Consider the following 20,578-nt stretch of genomic DNA (forward strand, 5'->3'; position numbering starts at 1 on the left):
AAGTAAATCCCTAAATAGCCCTTTAATACTCTGATAAGCTTGTTAAGTGCAATTTAAGGTTCCTGTTAAGTATGTGCATATAAAATACGATATGTAATACAATACATAACTGGTTATGAATGTGCTTTTGCTTTCCCTACAAGTGTTGTTACTTGGTATCTTACACAGGAGGGTTATGCTAATGCCAGTTAGAGCTGTGCTTATGGGAGGGGCCAGTGTGACAGTGCTGGGATGGGGCTTATGTTCCAAGCAATACTTGCTTTGTAATGGCAGTTTGCACTGTGTGCTCCAAGGGTCAGTTCCAGATTTCTCCATAGAAGTCTAGAAAACGTACATTTACTGTTAGAGATTTTTCTAACAACTACTTTGATTTCTTCCCATACAGCTTGTTATGGAATATTGTTTAGGATCAGCATCAGACTTACTAGAAGGTATGTCACGCGTGTTTGTGTGGTGGAAAGTCAGAAGTATAGTACTGAAGTAGGAGGTTACAGCATCACAGAATTGTCCTTGAGTATATAGTTTTATCTGGGGACAGAGAGTGTGTGAACAGGCACAGCCTGTCCAATTTTTGCATGTCTGTAGTGGGTTTTCTGTAGAATATTGGCTTTCCTAGGTGCTCTGTTTTCTCCTTGGTTCGTGTTAAAGTTGTCAGTCAGCTATTTGTTTTCTTCTGAGTTTTAGGTTCTCCTGTCATGACAATTCAAGATTTATTCCTGAAAACCCTTGCTGTTGATCCTAGTGCTTACAAACAACTGTAGGCCTGTTGACTAAAATAGCACTGCAGCAGTATTAGGGTTTTGCTTGATGAGGCCGTTTGTTAAATGGTCGTTTTTCTACCAGGCTTCTTGTAGTGAACTTTCTTTGAAGATATATGTTTGGCCAGTAAGTTGTTCAGCTACTTTCCTTGCCAGAAGCATTTCAGGACAAAAGGCTGAGCTGCCAGAGTCTCATCTGTATTGCTACAGTTTATTTGAGTGTGAATTGTTGTAAAGGTCTAGGGTTTAGTGTTTAGCTTCATTAATGGAAAACTGGATACTGAGTCTCAAATAGTTACTTGGGAGAATGGTCACAGAACTGACAGGAATGTAGTTTATGGTTGCAGAGTAGTCTCTTTGGTAGTAAATAGCTGCTGTTTTACAGTTAGAAGATTACATCTGATTATAGATTGTGAACTAATTTTACATTGGCTTCTCATGCTGAACCTAGTGAAAATAAACTTTTAGTATTTCTGTTGACATTGTTAAGAGTACTCAGTTGCATGCTGCAAACTGTATTGTTTTCTGTAATATTGAATTTCACATAAATTCTTTCCTTAAGTTCATAAAAAGCCATTGCAAGAAGTGGAAATAGCAGCAATTACCCATGGTGCTCTCCAGGGATTAGCATACTTGCATTCTCACAATATGATCCATAGGTAAGTGGTTATACTTTTGCTGTCTCACACACTTACAGGTAATTTATTTTATTGATTGTATTACCTTCATCCCAAATTTAATATTGTAAGCAGAGATCTTCTTTTCACAGTGTCCATATGCTCCCAAACAAGTGATTTACAGCAGTCTAAACAGTAGCAAACTCTGTATCTGCACATGCACTGTGTCTTACAGCTGGTGTTCATAATTTCTGTAGAATTCCTTTGAATCTGCTAAGCTTTTCAATCCTTGATCCAATGCTGATTGTCCCTGAAGCAGTGCAAGTCAGGCTGAGTTCACCCAAATAACTCATAGGAACTGCAAGGCCAAGATTGCTGGGGTGGGGGGGAGCACTAATTCTTGAAAAATTAGTTTTTCATGAACATGTTGAGTAGCACACAGTAAGTTTGGGATGCAGATGTTCTTTGTGTTTAACATGCTGCATTTTAGTGGGATGAAGAATTTGAATAGTTACATTATTAGGTCTTTTTGAAAATCATTGATAGTATATTTGATTTAGAAGATTTTGCTGAACTGTATGTGAAGTTTATCCTGGTGTGCCATTTTAAGTTGATTTTTAAGACAAACATTAAGACTAACATTTAAGACAAAAGATTCCAAAATCAAGGGCCACATTAAACAATTAACCTAATGGTTAAAGACTTTGTATTTGGAAGAAAAATGGGTATTTTGTGGCTTTTGGAGGAAATGTGGGTATTTTACAGCTTGAACATGTGAATACTGGTGTGTTTTGTAGTCTGTCCAATAGAAAGTTTTCTTCTTTGGAGAGGAGTAATACTGACACTTGTATTCTATAACCAGAGATATCAAGGCAGGAAACATCCTGCTGACAGAGCCAGGACAGGTGAAACTTGCTGACTTTGGGTCTGCTTCCATAGCATCTCCTGCCAACTCATTTGTGGGGACGCCATATTGGTAAGCCAAGAGTTTGACTTATTTCTGGCTTTCTGAAGTGAAAAGATCATTTACTGGCTATTTAATATACTTGGGCTTAGTGGAGCTAGCTTTGTAATGTTCTAGTCGTGGTAGTGATAAAATGTACTTTGTACAAAAAAAAAATAAAAATTAAATAGTAACTAGGCTCTGGGTTCCAAGAAATTGTGAATCCTTGTATTTGTAGTTCACGAAAAGTAATAAAAATGTTTTGTTGTTCTTCTTACACTGACCTTAAGTGGTAGAGGTGGGATTGAATCATCTGTAATATATTTTAATCACTCCCCCCAGTGGCTTAAACAATTCCTATGTTCTTACCGCGTCTGGTTGTTGAAATAACTGAAGTGTTTTTTCTTTCATAGGAAAGGCCAGGTTCATTGAACAAACCCCTTTGCAGATCCCTTGTATGCTTTTGATCTCTTACACCTAATCTGTGGTGTTTACACAACTGCATGCTATAATTATTTCACCAGAGTTGGTCAGCCAGCTAAACTATTGGAAATGTGGGAGGGTGAGAAGGTGGCGATACTCAGAAATGGAGAGCTGGGCAAAGCACAGGAGAACATCGTGCAGCCTCTGCAGGCGTGCACTGGTGTGGGTGCCTGGTCTTTGTTCCCAGTATCCCATGGTCATGCCTGATGGCTTGGGGAATGATTTGTTTATGGTAGCTGAAATCAGTGAAATAGCCTGTTTCACACTGATGAAGATAAGGTGTTCCGTTGCCCATTTATGAGAACCAATTTCCTATTTTAGGATGGCCCCAGAAGTGATTTTAGCCATGGATGAAGGGCAGTATGATGGCAAAGTAGATGTTTGGTCTCTTGGAATTACCTGTATTGAGTTAGGTAAGTTATTTCCTTTGACAAATAGTAAAATGTAGATATTTAATACCTAGAACTAATTCAACTGAATCACAGTGCAGAAGATCTGTGCTTCTTTCATTGTCCTGGTTTTTCTGGGACTTGAGTTTTGGAGAAAGGAACTAAATGTGCTCTCTAAAATACAAGTCAAGTCTCCAATTTAATGTTTATTGAGCTGGTGTTTTCATTACCTGAAGAAAAAGAGTTATATAGACAAAGACAGTAGCCAAGTGATATCACTAAGGGTGTTCACGTTCTGTGGGAGAGGCAGTTAACTTCTGAACTGAAAAACTGCTGAACAGCTTTAGAAATGAACCATTAAAACTACCAGTGTGGAAATGTATTTAATGCTGTAAGTTGATAACTGTTTGCATGAAAATTTAAGATGCATTAACAAGTCCTGCAGTAATGAAGTTTTGGGTAAGTTGGCACTTTCAAAGCTATATGCAGTGTATGTTGTCACTTGTGAATAGATTTATTTTCTTTTCTTTAGACAGAAAGATAGGGAATAATTCAATTTTGAAGTGGTAACTTGTAAGTCGAAGCCTAAAGAAAGGATGGCATTGCCATTACAACAGAGTCTTAAAAGCAGAATGTCAGTTTAAAAGGACATTGTTAGTATGGCATTCTATTTCAATTTAACACGTAATGTTTTCTTGGAACAAAAATACCCTCACTGAAGCACAACACCATGCACACTACTGCAGTGCACCTGGGGCTGTCCTCCCATCCTTGTCAGATCTGATTGCTCAGACTCCAACCCGACCTCAGTTGGAGGAGCAGCCCAGCCGGGCAGTGAGAGCTCTCAGGAACACACTAATCCATGTGAACTGCACAGTTTAGCTAAAAATGCTGTCTGGCATTCCAAACTGTCAACTTCATTTTCTTCCAGGACATGAAATAGATTCTTTCTTCAGAGCAGAGTTGTTGTGTGGGTTTTTTGGTGGGGTTTTTTTTTTTTTTTTGGTTGCCAATATAAAGCAAGTTTAAGGGGTGTGACTGTCATGACAGAACCCTGCTCCGAGTGGAGTAAGGAGACTTGGCTGGCTGCAGGGCTCCAGGAATGCAGTGAGCTCATGGCCACCACACCCCCGGGAGCCTCCTGCACGCCGCGTTCTTGCGGGATGAAGCGTTTGGCTTCGTCGTCGGCTGCTGGCGTGGTGGGAGGTGAGACTAGGTCAGGACAGCAGAGTGCTGTAGGCTGGGTCGGTGTGGCTGGCTCGGTTGTGTTGGTTTGAGTAAGCCTGGGAAGGCAGCAGAAAAACGGCATGTCTAGTAGTCTTCTCAAATTATCACTTAAGTCTTAAAAATGGCCTCATTGAGGGCTCAGTTTCAGGGTTTCCTGAAGATTTCTGCTCATTCAGGTGAGTTAAGAGCAAAAAAGCTACGGAGAACAGTCAGTTAAAATAGTTTAATGAATAAGCAGTCTGATCGCTGATAGCAGCAGCTAGTTATCTGACAGATCAGAGAAGGTAAAGTGCTACATTTGAGGAAAGACTTAGCTCCTCAATTTTCTCATTCTGAGGAATTTGTAGAACTTAGTCCATCCTGCCATAGTCATGAATGAACTATGATCTCTGATTCATACCTCACTGCTACTATTTGACTCAAAACTGAGGAGCAGAATAAGAAAACCAGCATTATTTTTTTTCCTTGTTTGTTTGTTTGGGTTTTTGGGGAGTTTTTTGGGTTTTTTTGAGGAAGGAAAGTTTTCTGTTGCATTTTGACTGGTGTAGGAACGTCCTCGTGGCCTGACCACCTTCTCTGGAATGTTTATGGCGAGGCTGAGCTTTATAAGTTTACCCCATAAGCATTCTGGTAAAGCTTCAATTTTGTTGTTACAGTGAGATCATCTCCTTCCTCATTAAGCTTTCATGCTGTGTCAGTCTATAAGAGTAACACAGGCTTGAAAGAGAGAAGAGCCAAAGAGAATGCAACTCTCAAAATAGTATAAAGAGTTGGCCTGTTGCTGACTTCCTGCCCATGTGCTTAGTCAGTTAAGTGTGATTTGATGGTTCTTGTAACCAGCCTTTTCTTCATCACTACTGTCCTGCTAGAAATAAATATTTCTTAGCTTTTTAGCAACTGTAGATTAAAAAAAAAAGAAGAGGGGAGTGTATGAAACCAAGAATGCTTAGTGGCTAAACACCGAGTATAGAGCTTACTGTTAACTTATTCCTATTTTAGTACATTACAGTGAGTCAGAGAACTCAACTATGATAAACCACGTAATTTAAAAGCTTGAGAGGACAAGGCATTTGATCTTCAAAGGGCTTTCATCTTCTGCAATGGCACAGGACTTATGCCAACATATCTGTCTGATTGCAGGGTAGGGTTGGTTTGGGGTTCCATGTTCAGGCAGTAGGGATTTTGCTGATGTGGTTTTCTGTTTAAAGGGATGTAAACTAAAAAAAAAAAAAAACTCTGAGCAAAACCATGGGACTATCTCCCTGTATAAAACTTCTTTTCTCTTGTGTGCAGCGGAAAGGAAGCCTCCTTTGTTTAACATGAACGCAATGAGTGCCTTATATCACATAGCGCAGAATGAATCCCCTACACTACAGTCTAATGAATGGTGAGTATTGCTGAGGGAGGAATGTTGTAGGGAATTGCTGTAAATGGAGTGCTTTGTCATGCTGAGTTCTTGAAATGGCTGGATTCCTGTTGGGAGGATGTGAGCTGGAAGGTTCTCATTAGATTCACTATACATTTTATATACAAAGTTGACCAATTACTAAATATACATTTGAGGCTCCGCAGTGTAGTAGAAACAGGACATGCTGCTGGAAGAACATAAGATCCTGTAAAAAACTCCGTTCATGGGTCAGTAAACTTCTGAAGCTCCCAAGCCTGCCAAAACTGTGGTTTTTAGTGTTTTTTTAATCACAAACCACACTGTCAATTCCTAAATCTTGTTTTGTTGAAGTGTTGCTCTGCAAGATGAAGACACAGCTTGTGTGTGGCAAGTGTCTGTTGCATAAACTTCAGAAGAATAAAGCACAGTAGTAACATTTTGTGCCTTCCAGCCTCAACAACTGTCTTTTGAAACAGCAAACACAGTCAACTAATTTCAAAAGTTAAAAACTTCCTAACTGTGGTTTACTGAGCCATAGTACTAGGCCTCCAACATAATACATTGTCCCTTGTTTTTAGAAATATTTTTCTACTTTTGAGATTTTTCTGGTTAAACTATTTCATGCCCTGGTGATCGACTAAACATTCAAATTTCTTTATGCATTTTTCTGACCGAAAAAGTGCAGTAATTTAATTTATTGAAAATTTGCAGTAGCAAACCCTCCCATTACATGATGGGATGGGGGGAGTAATGAGGGTGGAAAGAAATAAAGCCTGTTCAACTGATGTACTGCTGTTTTTGAGGTATAATCCTGACCTTCTGATGACCTGTGTTCAGAGAAAGAAGGGGCAAAATATAGACTTTTAGCTTACAGAAGGAGAGAAGTTACTTAACAAATCCTGACTTTAATTCTTACTGGTGACAGATTGCACAATAGTGTAAAGTCATGTCAGAGGGGCCACAGGCATTTCAGGAATCGTACTTCAATACCTGGATAAAACACCTGTGCAGAGGTGGAATGGGACAGGGGCTCTGATTAGAGCTTGAGAATTTGTGCAGTGTAGAACTTGACAGAGTTGATGCTCACACTGAACTATTTGGGTGTCTGCTTTTATACAGAACTCTCCTTCCTCTTGAATTGGGCCATAGTTTTGCATTCTTAAGCCAAAACATTCTGTCTGTAAGTTAAAGGGATCTACCTACTCATACTGGTGGGCTGTGGCTTGACTAGGGATGTCAGAAGCTGTAGGGTGAAGTACTGGGTCTGTGTGGTTTCTCCCCACTTTTTCTGCTAAGAGCACCCAAATGTGAGTATCTTGATTGCTTAATGAATTAAACTGGGTCGTTAACTCAGATGGATTTTTTTCTTTCCTCTCCTTGACACAGGTCTGATTATTTTCGAAACTTCGTAGATTCTTGCCTCCAGAAAATTCCTCAAGACAGGCCTACATCAGAGGAGCTTCTGAAGGTTGGCTTGCTTGTCCTTTTTGCTTTCCATATGGTATTAAAAGGGGCTGTGCCCTGTGATGGTGTTCTTTCTCATCTGCTGTACAAGGTTATGGTTTAGTGATGCTCTCTCTGCCTGAACACCTTTGAGCTGGGAGTGCTCTGGGGTGTACTGAGCTGGCAGTCCCAGCTTTATTGCCTCTCTGCAGTGTCCCAGTGTTCTCAGCTGACTCTCCTAGACAGCCTTGGAGTTCTCACCATGAAAGGTCACTCCATCAGGTGACAGTGGGTGACCATCAACTTGTCGAGAGTTTGTTTTTTGAACTCGGTCTGTCATTGCAGTGATTATAATTAATCCCAACAGAGCTGCCATGCATTAACTAACAAATACATTTTGTTACTTCCCTCTTTATTCTCTTCTGTATACACCCCAAGGCTTTGTAGCCTCTCCCATCACCTGTGTGCTTTGCAGAGACCTGAAATCTGCTGTTCTAATAGTATCCCTGGGGGAAAGGGGGCAGAGGAAAGCAGTTTTTCCTCACCATATTTTTCCTTGATATGAAGAAGCATTAGCAATCTGCAGGTTTTCTTTTGCTTTATTTCTTAGATATTTTTTTATTCCATTTGTGCTCCTGAGTGCTGCAGGTACTTGGCTTTCCTCGTTCTGGTCTGGAGACAAAACCAGTGGGGTAGATTGTTGCAAAAAGCTGACGTGTTCCTGAGTGAACAGAACTCACATAGAAGTTGGGTGTTAGAGCTGCTTTATTGGGTGACTTTGGTGGATTTCCTTTGTGGCATCAGGTGGCATTCAGAATTTTGCTAACTTGTCATTCTCTTTACAGTGCTCGTGACATTTTGGGTTTCTTTTTATCCTGGCCCTTTTTCTGCTAAACAGTGTTTTTCCAAATTTTTTGCATTGCAGGGAAATAGATGCTATTTATGAAGGTTTTATCAGCACCTTTTTGAATGGTTTTACCTAAAAATGGCTCGAAGGACTTGTGCCTCTTTGAAAACTGTCTATTCAGAAAGTAAATGCAATTATCCAGGAAAGGTTTCAGTGTGGGTGTGTAGTCCTGCCATTTCAGAATTCTGCAGATTGGTTTTATTTTGAGCAATGTGCTGCAATTAAAGTGAACATTGATGGAAATGAAACGTTTGGGAATGTATTCCTTCCATATCTATAGTCTGAAACAGCTGCAATGCCACTTCACAGGGACAGGTAGGGAATGTGACATGTTGGGAACAGCAATGCAGTTCTCCAAAGGAACAAAATGAAAGTAGCGGTGGTGTTAATAATGACTCATGCTTGCACAGCACATTGCATCTGGAGACTGCAAAAGCTGCTTCTGACATACATAGACAGGACTTGTTTTACCTATTGGCAAAATGTAACCACCTTTGCAGAGACATGGGGTGATTATCTCCCCCCCCCCAAAAAAAAAAAAGATCAGAACATGGTGAACTGTTCGAGAACTGGGCTCTAAGGTTCACAGCCTATTTTATGACTCAGAGTTGTATGATGAATATTTGATTCTCAGGCTTTTCTAAACAAGGAAAAAGGTTTTATAGTGAGGGTTAGCTCATGAGTTAATTAACATTTGGTTAAAGATACTAGCCAGCCTTGCATCTTAAGCTTTTACATGATGTTTGTTGCTCTGCCCTCACTAAACCACAAGCAGATAACGTCTCTAAAGTCTAGGTATATACTGAGCACGTTTTCGTGGTATGTGAAATACCATTTCCAGGTTTTTTGCATCTTTTTTTTTTGGTGGAAGTCTGCCATCAGAAAGCAATTATTCTGAAATCTATCTGAATCATGAAGTCTCAAAAACAGTACCAGCGTGAGGTAGGAAGGTGTTCTTCTCCTGTGCAGGGAAGAGGGCTAATAAGCCCAACTACAGCTCATCGTTGTATCCTCAAAGCCTATGTGTTGGAGGCACGAGAGTCACTCACCTGTTTGTGTGTTCTACAGCACATGTTTGTTCTTCGAGAGCGGCCCGAAACAGTGTTAATAGACCTGATTCAGAGAACAAAGGATGCAGTGAGAGAACTGGACAACCTGCAGTATCGTAAAATGAAGAAGCTCCTCTTCCAAGAGGCCCACAATGGCCCTGCAGTGGAAACACAGGAGGAGGAGGAGGTGAGAGAAATGTTTGATTTCATCACTGAACCAGAGAAAACGAGGCTGTCATTTAAATAACCACAACTCAGATACTGCTAAAACAAAGGGAGGCTGTTTACACACCTGGCTCTGATGCTGTCTCTCCCCTCTGTGCTTGGAATAAAGCTACCTCAAGGCACAAACAAGGACAAACAGGGTAGATGCCTAGTGCTGGCAAGAAGCTGTGCCATGTGTTCATGCTTGAACAGTCAGCTTCCAGTTCTGTAAATCCTTGCTTTCTTTGCCTGTTTATGAGGCTTCATGAGGACTCTTTAGCAATTGCAGTTAACCTCTATTTAACCATATCTCCAAGGCCTTGAAAATCTTATAGTTTTGTCTGAGGATGCTGTTCTAAGACATAAAAATTTGTACTTGATTTATTTTAAAAAAAAAAAGTCATCAAGGAAATTAATTTATCTTTTTTGGGTTGAGTGCTGCAGTCACCATGCAGTGATGGGGACTCTGAATTGCAGTTCTCCAGTACTGAAGTTCTGCAGTACAGAAAGAAACCTGTGAGGTGCAGGGTCCCAGCTGAGCACTCGGGTGATGCTGGTGTCAGAACAGTTTCTGGTGACACACTGTAGCTGATACATGATAGAGTTCAGCTTGTTAACAGGCTTGCTGTCGAAAAGGATCTGACATCAGCCAGTTAATCTTGACAAGGCCGATTCCTTCCTCTCCCCAGCATCCCCCAAGAAAAACGTTTGATGGCAGTGCCTGGAGGGTGGAAGCTGCCACGACGTGGCAGGTGGATGCCTTTAGAAAGAAATGGAATGAATGTTCCATTTGGTAATGTCCACAGATACAAGTGGGATGGGTCTGAATTTTCATAATAATTCCTTTCTCCCAGGAACAAGATCATGGTGTCGGCAGGACGGGAACGGTGAACAGTGTCGGAAGTAATCAGTCCATTCCTAGTATGTCTATCAGTGCCAGTAGCCAAAGCAGTAGTGTTAACAGTCTTCCAGATGCCTCGGATGATAAGAGCGAGCTGGATATGATGGAGGGGGACCACACCGTGATGTCAAATAGCTCTGTCATTCATTTAAAGCCGGTAAGCTCTGGATTTTTACCAGTGAACTTTGAAGGTGTAAAATGGGAGAGGATTTGGTTGGCACATCAGCAAAAAGTCAACTGCTTCCAATCCCGAGTCATTATCTGCAGGTTCTATTATTGTGCCCCAAATGTATGAATGTGCACTGGAAACTTGGGAAGGTTACTGTGAAAGTCGCTTATTTTTGTTAATTCACTAAAATTATTTTACTAATTGAATTGTTTTGAAAGCAGTTTGCTTTATTGGGAGGAGTTGGAATGGCAGGTTGTAAATAGGCTTGTTTAGTGGATGCCCTTAATTTGCAGAGCACTGTTTTGTCAGACAACAGGATGTGAGAGTTCCACCTTCTTACCTCCTTGTTAGTGAATTCTTAAATTCAAGACCCACAACAGTAGCTGAAATCTGTTCTGCAGCTTCCCAGCACTTGATTTGAATATTTGGTTAGTGAATAAAGGTGCATGGAAAAAGAAATGAAGTGGAAACCACTTCCCTGCTTTCCCTCTGCCCGATGAAGGGTAAGCTGGGCTGGAGTTCCTCGGAGCCATGCTGCCATGGAGGGGTTACCACTCGTTAGCTCAAAGCACCACCGTTTCCCTGGCTAATGATAGGTGTGGTTAGAATGTCTTGTTCTTTGCCCAGATATGCAACAAAGACACAGGTATTTCCTCGGGGAGTTAATTAGTGTATCATATCTAACTAGTAATCGCACTGTGATGAATGACAAACTCAAAATAAGAATGTGGAATACACCATGACAAATTCTAAAATTTGCTTTGAGGTGTTTCTGCAGTGGGTGTAATGAAAATCTTCTGTCTTTCAGAGTTACAAAGATGTTGGTTTTGTCTTTCAGACTTGATAAAATCTACTTTATACTTTTCATGTTTTGTTGAAGTAAACTGTTTAACTCGTCTTTCAGTTTTCCATTTATTTTTCTCATTTTCAGCTCTAATTAGTAATTTTCCTCTTAGTAATAAAAATTCACAATGAAATTTCCAAGAGCGAAGATCCTAGATCAGAGCTCTTGTTGCAGTATATTCCTTCACCCATCTTATTGGCAGGAGGATGTTTCAGGGCTGATGAATGTAAAATGTTTTTCCTTCCTTTTGTAATGGGTTTTGGAAAAAAAAAACCTAAATCTTTAGTAACACAGATTCTTTTTATTCCCTGACGTTCACATTTGCTGATAAGGAGGAAGAAAACTACAGAGAGGAGTCGGATCCTCGAACAAGGGCATCAGAACCCCAGTCTCCTCCCCAAGTATCTCGCCACAAGTCTCATTATCGCAACCGAGAGCACTTTGCTACCATACGCACAGCATCGCTGGTACGTGGGGGTTTTACTTTGGTGGAGTTGTGTAGGGAGGGATGCTTTGAACCACAGCTCTGTGCAGCTACTTAGAGCTTGCAGGATTTCATCAGAATGTGAGCTATCCTCGCTGACTGAGATACTATCACTGAAATAGTTTAGTGTCAGCTAATAAAGCATAAATGAGACACCTTGGCCAATGTAATTTGTGTATATTAAATAGTTTCAAACCCAATGTGCCCAGTACAATGTAGGAAAGCATCTATTATAATAAGCTGGCTTTTATTTTCATATGCGTGTTATGAATATTTGTGTGTGTCTATATATCCACCCTCATTGCATTAGGCTAAAAGGCCATTATTTAGTACCAGCTTTATAACAATTGTACTGTTTTTCTGCTGGAGCCCATGTGAGCTTATCTTCTACAGCAGAATTGAGTTTTTAATCTGCTCTGCTGCCATTAGGATGTGTGCTTTTCTTTACAACAAAATCATATTTCTTTACTGAATCGTTTTCTTTTGTGGTTTGAAGACTGCTGAAAAGCAGATTAGGCAGCATTAACTTCCTTTGGCCCGTTGTGGTTATCTTCCTAGGTGACAAGGCAAATGCAGGAACATGAACAAGACTCTGAGCTCCGAGAGCAGATGTCTGGCTATAAACGTATGAGACGGCAGCACCAGAAGCAACTGATGGCATTAGAGAATAAACTGAAGGCAGAGATGGACGAGCATCGCCTCAGGTTGGACAAAGATCTTGAAACACAGCGTAACAATTTTGCTGCAGAAATGGAAAAGCTAATTAAAAAGCACCAAGCAGCCATGGAGAAAGAGGTAGGAGGTTACTGCTTATCAGACCAGCCTGTGTTTGTCAGTTACGTTGAATTGTCCACTTCCCCTCACCAGTGATGGCAGTGAGCAAAGTCTCTTACATGTCTTGTGTTCAGGAGCCAAGCAAATTGCTAATTAGAAAAAGGCTAATAATCACCTCCTTACACTAAGGGGTGATGTAACTAGAGGACAGGTATGTCCTTTACCGCAGTGTGTTAACACTGAATATTAGAATACTGACCCCAGAAAAAACACTGTGAGGGTTTTCCCCTCCCTTGCCATGGATGTGCTGTCAATAACTGACTCCATCGAGTGTTGTGGAGGCAGATTAGCCTGCGGAGAAATGTGCCAGCTACACTTAAATGTTCACTGTCTAGTTGTGTATGGATATGGGAGTTTTATGCTTTTAAATAATTGATAATGAAGTGGTGCTGCCTACAGCAGTTATTATTGATTCTTTTTTCATCTCGGGTCTCTCAGTGGAGGGCTGAGGATATAGTTTATCATAAGGTGTTGACTTCGTTAGACAAGACTAGCTGAACAATAGGGCTGAGGGAATGAGGCACTGGAAAGGGACTCTGCTGGGTGCTTTGATGGGATGGGGAATGAGGAGAGAGTGAGGGCAAGCTCCTGGGATTTTCACTTATCCAGAGTCATCGTGGGTATCGTGCTGACTGTACCATGAATTCTTGGTCTTGGTGCTGAAATGGAATGCAAGCTGTAATCCACTGGGACTCAGACTGATTTGCTGCTGGCTTTGTTGTAGGCTAAAGTGATGGCCAATGAAGAAAAGAAGTTTCAACAGCATATTCAGGCCCAACAGAAAAAAGAATTGAACAGTTTCCTGGAGTCCCAGAAGAGAGAATATAAACTTCGTAAAGAGCAACTGAAAGAGGTAACTCATCTGTAATGACAAATGTGAATATAGTGCAGCGTGTGATACAGAGTGAGAGTGGTGAACATTCAGAAATAAAGGTGACACTGTGCACCAGAGATCTTTCACAGGATTGCAGCAAGTTCTGCATTTCATGAGCAGAATCTTGTTCATACTATATTTGTTTCATATCTTTGACTTTAGAATAAGAGAGTTGATTTATTTATTGGCACTTACATGTTTATCATGAAAGTACTTACCTCTCCATTGTTTAATGTTGCTTTTTAGCCCAAAACATGCAAATTTGGCAATCTTAAGGAATAAAAGGATGTAGTCTATGAAAGGTCATGAGCATTTTTCTCATACCTTGTTGCTACAGATAGAGGTCATGCACTGCAGCAGTTCGTGGTTTCTTATGACTTAATGATATTTCTGTACAGGATCAAGAGAACAGAACACTAAACATGACCTGCATTTTTTTCGGGAAAATACCTGAAAAACACTATTTAATGTAGAAAGTTGTGTAATTATTTAATAATCACTGCATTGTAGTGAAAATCAAGATCTCTGTGAAATGAAGAGAAACTGTAGAATCAAACTTCCTGATTCTTTTTGTGGACTGAAACTGTAAGGACTATAAATAATTTTTTTGAAAGAACCATTTAGTGCTCAACCATCAACTTCTGTGATGCAACTTTGGAACTTGCTCCAAAGGGGAATATTCCCAAACATAGACATTTCCCAGGAGAAAAAAAAAGGCTAAAGAGCAGCAGAGCCAAGAAAGATCTAACAAAAACTATAGTAGCGTGGGCTCTTTATAATAACATAGAATCTTTTTCTAAGTGGGCAGTAGATCACAGAGCACCAAGAAACACTGAAGAAATACAGAGGAGTTCTGTCTCATACTTCAGTTGAAATGTATCACAACAAGTCTTAATTACTGCATGGGTATCTCTAGTATGCAATTCAAGCAAGCAGAGTCTTTTGCCAAAGATACTTTAAGCTATGTACTGAGTGCAGTACAAATGTGGAGTTTCACCTGTGAACTTCATTATATTGTTTTCATAAGTTATGGCATCTCAGTGAGTGTCTCTGCCTCAGTGAGTTACTGTAAAATGGATATGTGTTCTGATCAAGCAAGACAAATTTTCAGATCTGCTTCATGTGGCTGGAGTTATGTTTGAACAACAGGATGTCAACGCTTTCCTCCTCCTTTAAGTCCTTTGGGAGCCTGTAAAAATGTCTGTCTGGCAGTATGGCAGGACCTCCAAGTGTTTTCAGTGGCAAGCCATCATTTTGATGTTTTGAGCTAATATATATGCCTGGAGACTGTGGATACAAACCAGCATTTTGGCCAGTTAAAACGACCAGTGCAAAAAAAAAAGTTGTAGTTTAAATTTGCTTCTGTGTGAATTGTCTCCTGGAACACCCTTAGGCATTTTGTAGAGGCTGGGATGTTTCTCCAACCAGCCTTGGAGAAGAGAGGGTAGAACAGCTTTGAGACATTATTAGTCAGGTCTGTCCAGTTGCTCATGGCCAAGGAGGCTTGTGTGACTGTTTCACAATTGATTCTCTTGCTGTTATCAGGAGCTGAATGAAAACCAGAGCACTCCAAAGAAGGAGAAGCAGGAGTGGCTCTCCAAGCAGAAGGAGAACATCCAGCATTTCCAGGCAGAGGAAGAGGCCAACTTACTGAGGCGTCAGAGGCAATACTTGGAGCTGGAGTGTCGCCGCTTCAAGAGACGGATGCTCCTTGGCCGCCATAACCTGGAGCAGGACCTGGTTCGGGAGGTAAGAGAACAGGCTGAGATGAGACCTGGAATCATGTGTGTGAAGTGCATCTCACAGGAGCACCTGCAGTCCAGCTCCAATCAAACAGAAGTGTTAGTTACCACATCCAAAGTGTTTTGGTAAAACAACGGTTCGATGCTTTGAAATGCCATCTGGTAATCCCTGTGACATTTAGGGATCACGCGGCATCAAATGTTCAGATTAGTGCCCTATTGCAGGAGAATTGTTAGATCCAAAAAGTTATCAGACACAACAGCTACAGTCCTTTCCAGAAAATGCTTACTGTGAATCCTGTTGAGCATCTAGAACAGGAAGAAGAAAAGTGAAATGAGGAAGGAAAAATTACCGGTGGCGTTGCTGTCTGCTGCTGATAAGGCGAAGAAACTCTGTGCTCTGTCCTCAAATGCCTTGGAAAGAGAGAAATGCCCTTGTGAACAAAGCGAAATGTCACTTTGTGAACGGAAATCCAAGTAAGTACAAAGAATCTAATAATTCCCTCTGTCCTCCTGTTAGGAGCTAAACAAAAGGCAGACACAGAAGGACCTGGAGCACGCCATGCTGCTGCGTCAGCACGAGTCCATGCAGGAGCTGGAGTTCCGCCATCTCAGTACCATCCAGAAGATGCGCTGTGAGCTGATCCGGCTCCAGCACCAGACCGAGCTCACCAACCAGCTGGAATACAACAAGCGCCGGGAGCGGGAGCTGAGGCGTAAGCACGTCATGGAGGTCCGGCAGCAACCCAAGAGCCTGAAGGTACTGAGGGATGTGGGAACTCTGGGTGCGAGCTGGTGGTGGTGGAAGAGGGGTCTGTTACAGCTCAGTTCTTGTTTGCACTGTGGGCAGGGCCGAGGTACTTGGAGGCTCGTTAGTTTGAAAGGTGTCTGCAAGCACCACAGCAGGGGTGATCAGGGTTGCAGTGTATTGCAGGCAGGCCACAGCAGCACTGTTCCCTCCTTTTATTTGGAAAGCTCTTCTCAGCAGTGTCCCTCCCTTTTTGGGGTATTTAAAATGCATTTAATCTTTGCAGTACACTTCCCCTCCCCCTTTCTTTTTCCTACACCATTTTCTGATCCTCTTCTCCCCCATAGACAAGAATAAAATCTATTTTTCTGTAATGAAGCACTATAATTTAAAAACCAAAACCAAAAGCTTTTGTGTTGCTGTGTGCATCAAAATGAACTGCACTATCAGGCTTGGCTAACTCACCTGGTTACTGTTTTTATATTAAGGCTGACATAGTAGCAAGTGGGGGGAGGGAGAAGAGAGAGACACCGGCCAAGTGCAGTGTCCTCAGGAAGCTCCTGGCACTGACCTTTGCTGTGTTGTCTCTCCTGGGTTTCTCATGCTGCCCTTGTAGCTGTGGTGGCTGACCAGAACTATGAGGCCTCTGTAATTGAGACTTTTAGTGTTTTCATTGTAAGCCTTCACTTCATCCAAAGAAGTCCAGTGGTTTATTCTGAAGTGTCTGAGAAGGGAGTATAAGGCCTTTCACAAAGCTGCCTGGTACATTCCTTTGAGGAGGCAGACTTCTTCTCTCCACCCAGTGTTCAGCTGTGCCAGTAAAAAAACGAGTGTATGGCATACTGAGCATGGGGTTTCTTTTTTGTTCTAGGTCTTTCCTCTTCATATTTCCCATCTGATTTAGTTTTTCACCACCTGCAAATTACCTTTTTACAGAGAAAATAACCAACTTGAAAATAAAACTTCAGAAAAGAAAAAATTACACCTGATTTGTCAATATTAGAATAATATTAAATAGTGAAAACCTGGCTTGTAAGAACAAGGGACCATCTGATCGCTGTTGAGAATCTCCAAGGATATAGAGTATAAATAGCTGATGACTTCACAGGGAAGCTGTGCTGCACTCTGAGCTGAATAAAACTGAAGCAGCTGTATTAGGTTGATCCTTCTGAGATTAGCATGAATGAGTTCTGCCTCCCCAAGGTGATGCGGTGCAAACACGAGTGGGCAGCATGTCCGTTCTCCTTCCCTGGACAGCAGGATCCGTGGTCTCTCTGGGCTGCAGGGACTTGGCTGCCCTCTCACCTCTGCAGACTCTCCAACCCCTTCCCTTTTCCAGGGAGGACAGGGCTGGAGCGTTTTGCAGGGAGCATGGAAAGCTTGCACTTTGCTTTGCATGGCTGTTCTGTGATTAGTGAAGGATTTCAGGCTTGAGCTGTCAATCCTGCACCTTTGCGTACACACAGTGCTAATAATGCAGCCTGTGGACAACCGTTGGGTTTGTAGCACAATCCCCTCTTTATTGAGGCTGTTCTCTAGCATTAACTCCTTCTCCTGCTTCTGACTAATGCAGGCAAGTATTCTTAATTGAATAGATAATTTGACCATTTGTTCAGTTTCTCTCTCCAGCAACGTTTTCCCTCGAGGGCACGTTTCAGGCTTTCCCTTTGTTATTTAGTGAGGCCCTTTGTCCTGGAAGCAGTTTTTTAACGGTCAGTGTCTGTTCTGTGACAGCACCAGAAGGACCCATAGCTAGAATTCACCCTTCAGTGAAAACGACTGTTATTGTTTTGAGTGTGTTAATTGTGATGCAAATACCCTCTTGCTGGTATTTCACAATAATAGGTCAAAATGATCTTGTCAGAAGTCTGACTGGAAATCTTACCCCTCCCTTCTGTTTCCTGTTGTTAAAGCCTTTGGATTGGAAGCCTGTAAACAGAGTCTGGTGTCCAAGCAAGACTTCACAGAAAATGAGGACAAAATAGGTTGATAGTGTTTTGCTGTGACCAGGTCCCTGATGGGAATGTGTAACCTGCTGACACTTCCCTTAAGGGCAGGGAGAAATAACCTTAAAGGTTTCCTGGAGGGAAATAACTTCCTGTGAAATTTAGAAAGGTTAAAAGCAATGCATTCCTCTCTGTGATACATGTTTTGGTTTGAATGAAACCCGTGTCTGTCCTGTTTTCTGCATCAGGTTAGCAAAATGTTGTTCTTTTATGCAGCAAAGTGTGCTGGTATCTAAATTGGGCTGGACACCTTTTGAGGTGGCTTCAAGTGCTGTACTTTCCACCTGCCCTGCTGAGTCTTGCGTTAATGCCAGGAGGAGCAGTGGAGGAGCTAATGTGAGGCATGCACAGGTTCATATCCCAGAGCTCCTCCAGCTTACTTGAAGGACAGGAATCTGGTTGTGTATTCTGTTCCTGTCTCCAGTGCTTCAGGATTTGGCAATGGTGGCCAAGGGGAAGGCCCATAGTGTATACTGACTGCCTGGTGTCTGATTTTAGTAATTGGGGTTTATTTATTTCTTTATTTATTCTTACCATGGTGAACTTGACCATCTGTCAGTTAACCACCATTGCTCATCACTTCTGGGTTTTGCTTAGTTAGAAGTATCCTTGCCAACCCTCCTGCAGAAACATACAGAGAACCCCAGAACACCCTCCTTTCTAGGGTCTTAACATCTTAGTAGATGTTAACCCTCACGAGCTGCTCTGGAGGCAGGTAAAAGGAAAAAAGTAATTAATTTCCTCAAGGTCCTACAGCAAAATCAGATCCTGATACCTTTTCCAGGACTGGTGTTTGTCAACCCTGTGTGCAATCACAGTTAAGTCTCTAAACAATACAGAGGTGGTAGCAAGTGCAAAGGGAGGAAAACTCCATCTCCAGTAAGCCTCCAGTGGGACTGGGGAATTGTTTTGTTTTCTAGACTCACACAATACTAATGTTCTTGTGGTGTACATTTTTAAGCATCTAATATTTCCCAGCCGTTTTTGAGTTTCTTTATGAAAACCAGGCTCTTAATATCAAGGGTTAGAATACATCTTAATTTCATCAAATCCTCAGTGGAAAAAGTGTCATTCTTTTTCCCTGTCCCTTCCCATGCACCGGATCTGCTGCTTTTCATAACATTAAGTGCTGTTCATATATATGTACCATACAAGCACAGTCATGTGTAAGTATGGCTTTTGGTGCTAATAAATATTAGTCCTGTCCCTCAAGAACTTTTCTTGAAAAGCAACACCCAGGACTGGATCCAGTCCAGTGACAAATGTGAGGCTCTTTGTGCAGAGACAGCTGTATTTAGGCTGGAGCTTTGTTATAAAAGTGTCTGTATTGTAATTGTTTCACACAGTAGCAATGTCAAAGCAGCTGCAGCAATAGTCATTGCCTCTTGTGTATTTTGCTTCCCTCCTTGCACTGTAGATGTTAATATACATTTGTGGATTCTTGAACTCATATCCTTAATGTAATCCTAAATATCCATTTGAATGGATATTTCGCTCATTTGAAACATGCTGGTTTTTTCTTTGTGTCCCCTCCATCTTTCCAGTCAAAAGAACTACAGATAAAGAAGCAGTTTCAGGATACATGCAAGATCCAAACCAGACAGTACAAAGCACTGAGAAACCATCTGCTGGAGACCACGCCAAAGAGTGAACATAAAGCTGTCCTCAAACGGCTCAAGGAGGAGCAGACCCGGAAGCTGGCTATCCTGGCTGAGCAGTATGATCACAGCATTAATGAAATGCTCTCTACACAAGCTGTGAGTCGCCTCCGAGGGACCCAGGGTTCCTCAGCCGAAGAGGGATGTTTGCATTTTAACGGCTCTGTATCCTGACAGCAGGCTTTCTGCTTCCTTGCTGCACATGCCATACCCTGCACAGTCCTTCCTCTGTGTTTAAAAAGCAGCATTCAAATGCAGAGGAAAGACACACTACCCTCCCCAGGCAGGCTGAAGCTGAAGCTGCTGTTGCAGAGATGCAAAGTGATGCATCTGTGTGGCCAGAGGACTGCTTTTGCATGAAATGTGGCAACATAAACATCCCTGTTAGAGCATCATTAAATAGTGTGCATCTGGCTGTCATAAGTCATTTAGCTTTTGATTTGTTGATATTACCAACCAAAACATGTCCCACTGGTGGAAGATGCTCATTGTGAGTCATGGAGGAGTCCAGAGTTTTGGCTGTAAATCTGAGGGCAAAATGTTGTGAAAGTTCTGTGATTCCTTCTTTAAGGAATGACCACATGAGCAATGCTTCAAGTCCTTGCTACAACTGAATGTGCACTTTTCTTTGCACTTCCTGCATATTGCATCCTGCTCACACTGCTTTCTACATCAATTTGATGCTGTGAGGCAGGGTAGCTGGCTTCATTTATGATGGGAAGGTTAAAAGTTCAGTGTCCTATTGCTTTTAGGTTTATTTCATTATATTCTTTTGCCCAAGTCCTGCATTGGCGGGACTGTGGTCTTAAGTCTCCTGTGTACAGGTAATTGGTTAATCCGGTTGAACAGAGCAAGAGAGCTTCTCTTTGCCTCTAGCAAAAGGAGAGCTGAGGATGTTTGCACCTCCAGCA

The 20,578-nt window shown here is 41.7% G+C and overlaps 1 protein-coding gene across 2 annotated transcripts in view; it reads left to right on the forward strand.

Annotated features, from left to right (window-relative positions):
* Positions 1–20,578, forward strand: part of TAOK1 (TAO kinase 1) — a 44,961-nt gene that overhangs the window by 17,294 nt on the left and 7,089 nt on the right. The window contains exons 5-18 of one of the 2 annotated variants that reach the window (XM_008930449.4): positions 386–431; positions 1,321–1,417; positions 2,238–2,351; positions 3,123–3,214; positions 5,711–5,804; positions 7,191–7,272; positions 9,223–9,390; positions 10,262–10,465; positions 11,654–11,788; positions 12,364–12,600; positions 13,364–13,492; positions 15,059–15,262; positions 15,776–16,015; positions 19,554–19,766. In XM_008930449.4, the coding sequence (XP_008928697.1) occupies positions 386–431; positions 1,321–1,417; positions 2,238–2,351; positions 3,123–3,214; positions 5,711–5,804; positions 7,191–7,272; positions 9,223–9,390; positions 10,262–10,465; positions 11,654–11,788; positions 12,364–12,600; positions 13,364–13,492; positions 15,059–15,262; positions 15,776–16,015; positions 19,554–19,766 (2,055 nt within the window). The remainder of the gene's footprint in view (positions 1–385; positions 432–1,320; positions 1,418–2,237; positions 2,352–3,122; positions 3,215–5,710; positions 5,805–7,190; positions 7,273–9,222; positions 9,391–10,261; positions 10,466–11,653; positions 11,789–12,363; positions 12,601–13,363; positions 13,493–15,058; positions 15,263–15,775; positions 16,016–19,553; positions 19,767–20,578) is intronic. The other variant, XM_018076685.3, reaches the window with a different exon arrangement.

The sequence above is a fragment of the Manacus vitellinus genome, unplaced genomic scaffold, assembly GCF_001715985.3.
Source record: "Manacus vitellinus isolate BGI_N305 unplaced genomic scaffold, ASM171598v3 scaffold_32_pilon, whole genome shotgun sequence".
In the NCBI taxonomy this organism is placed as follows: domain Eukaryota; kingdom Metazoa; phylum Chordata; class Aves; order Passeriformes; family Pipridae; genus Manacus; species Manacus vitellinus.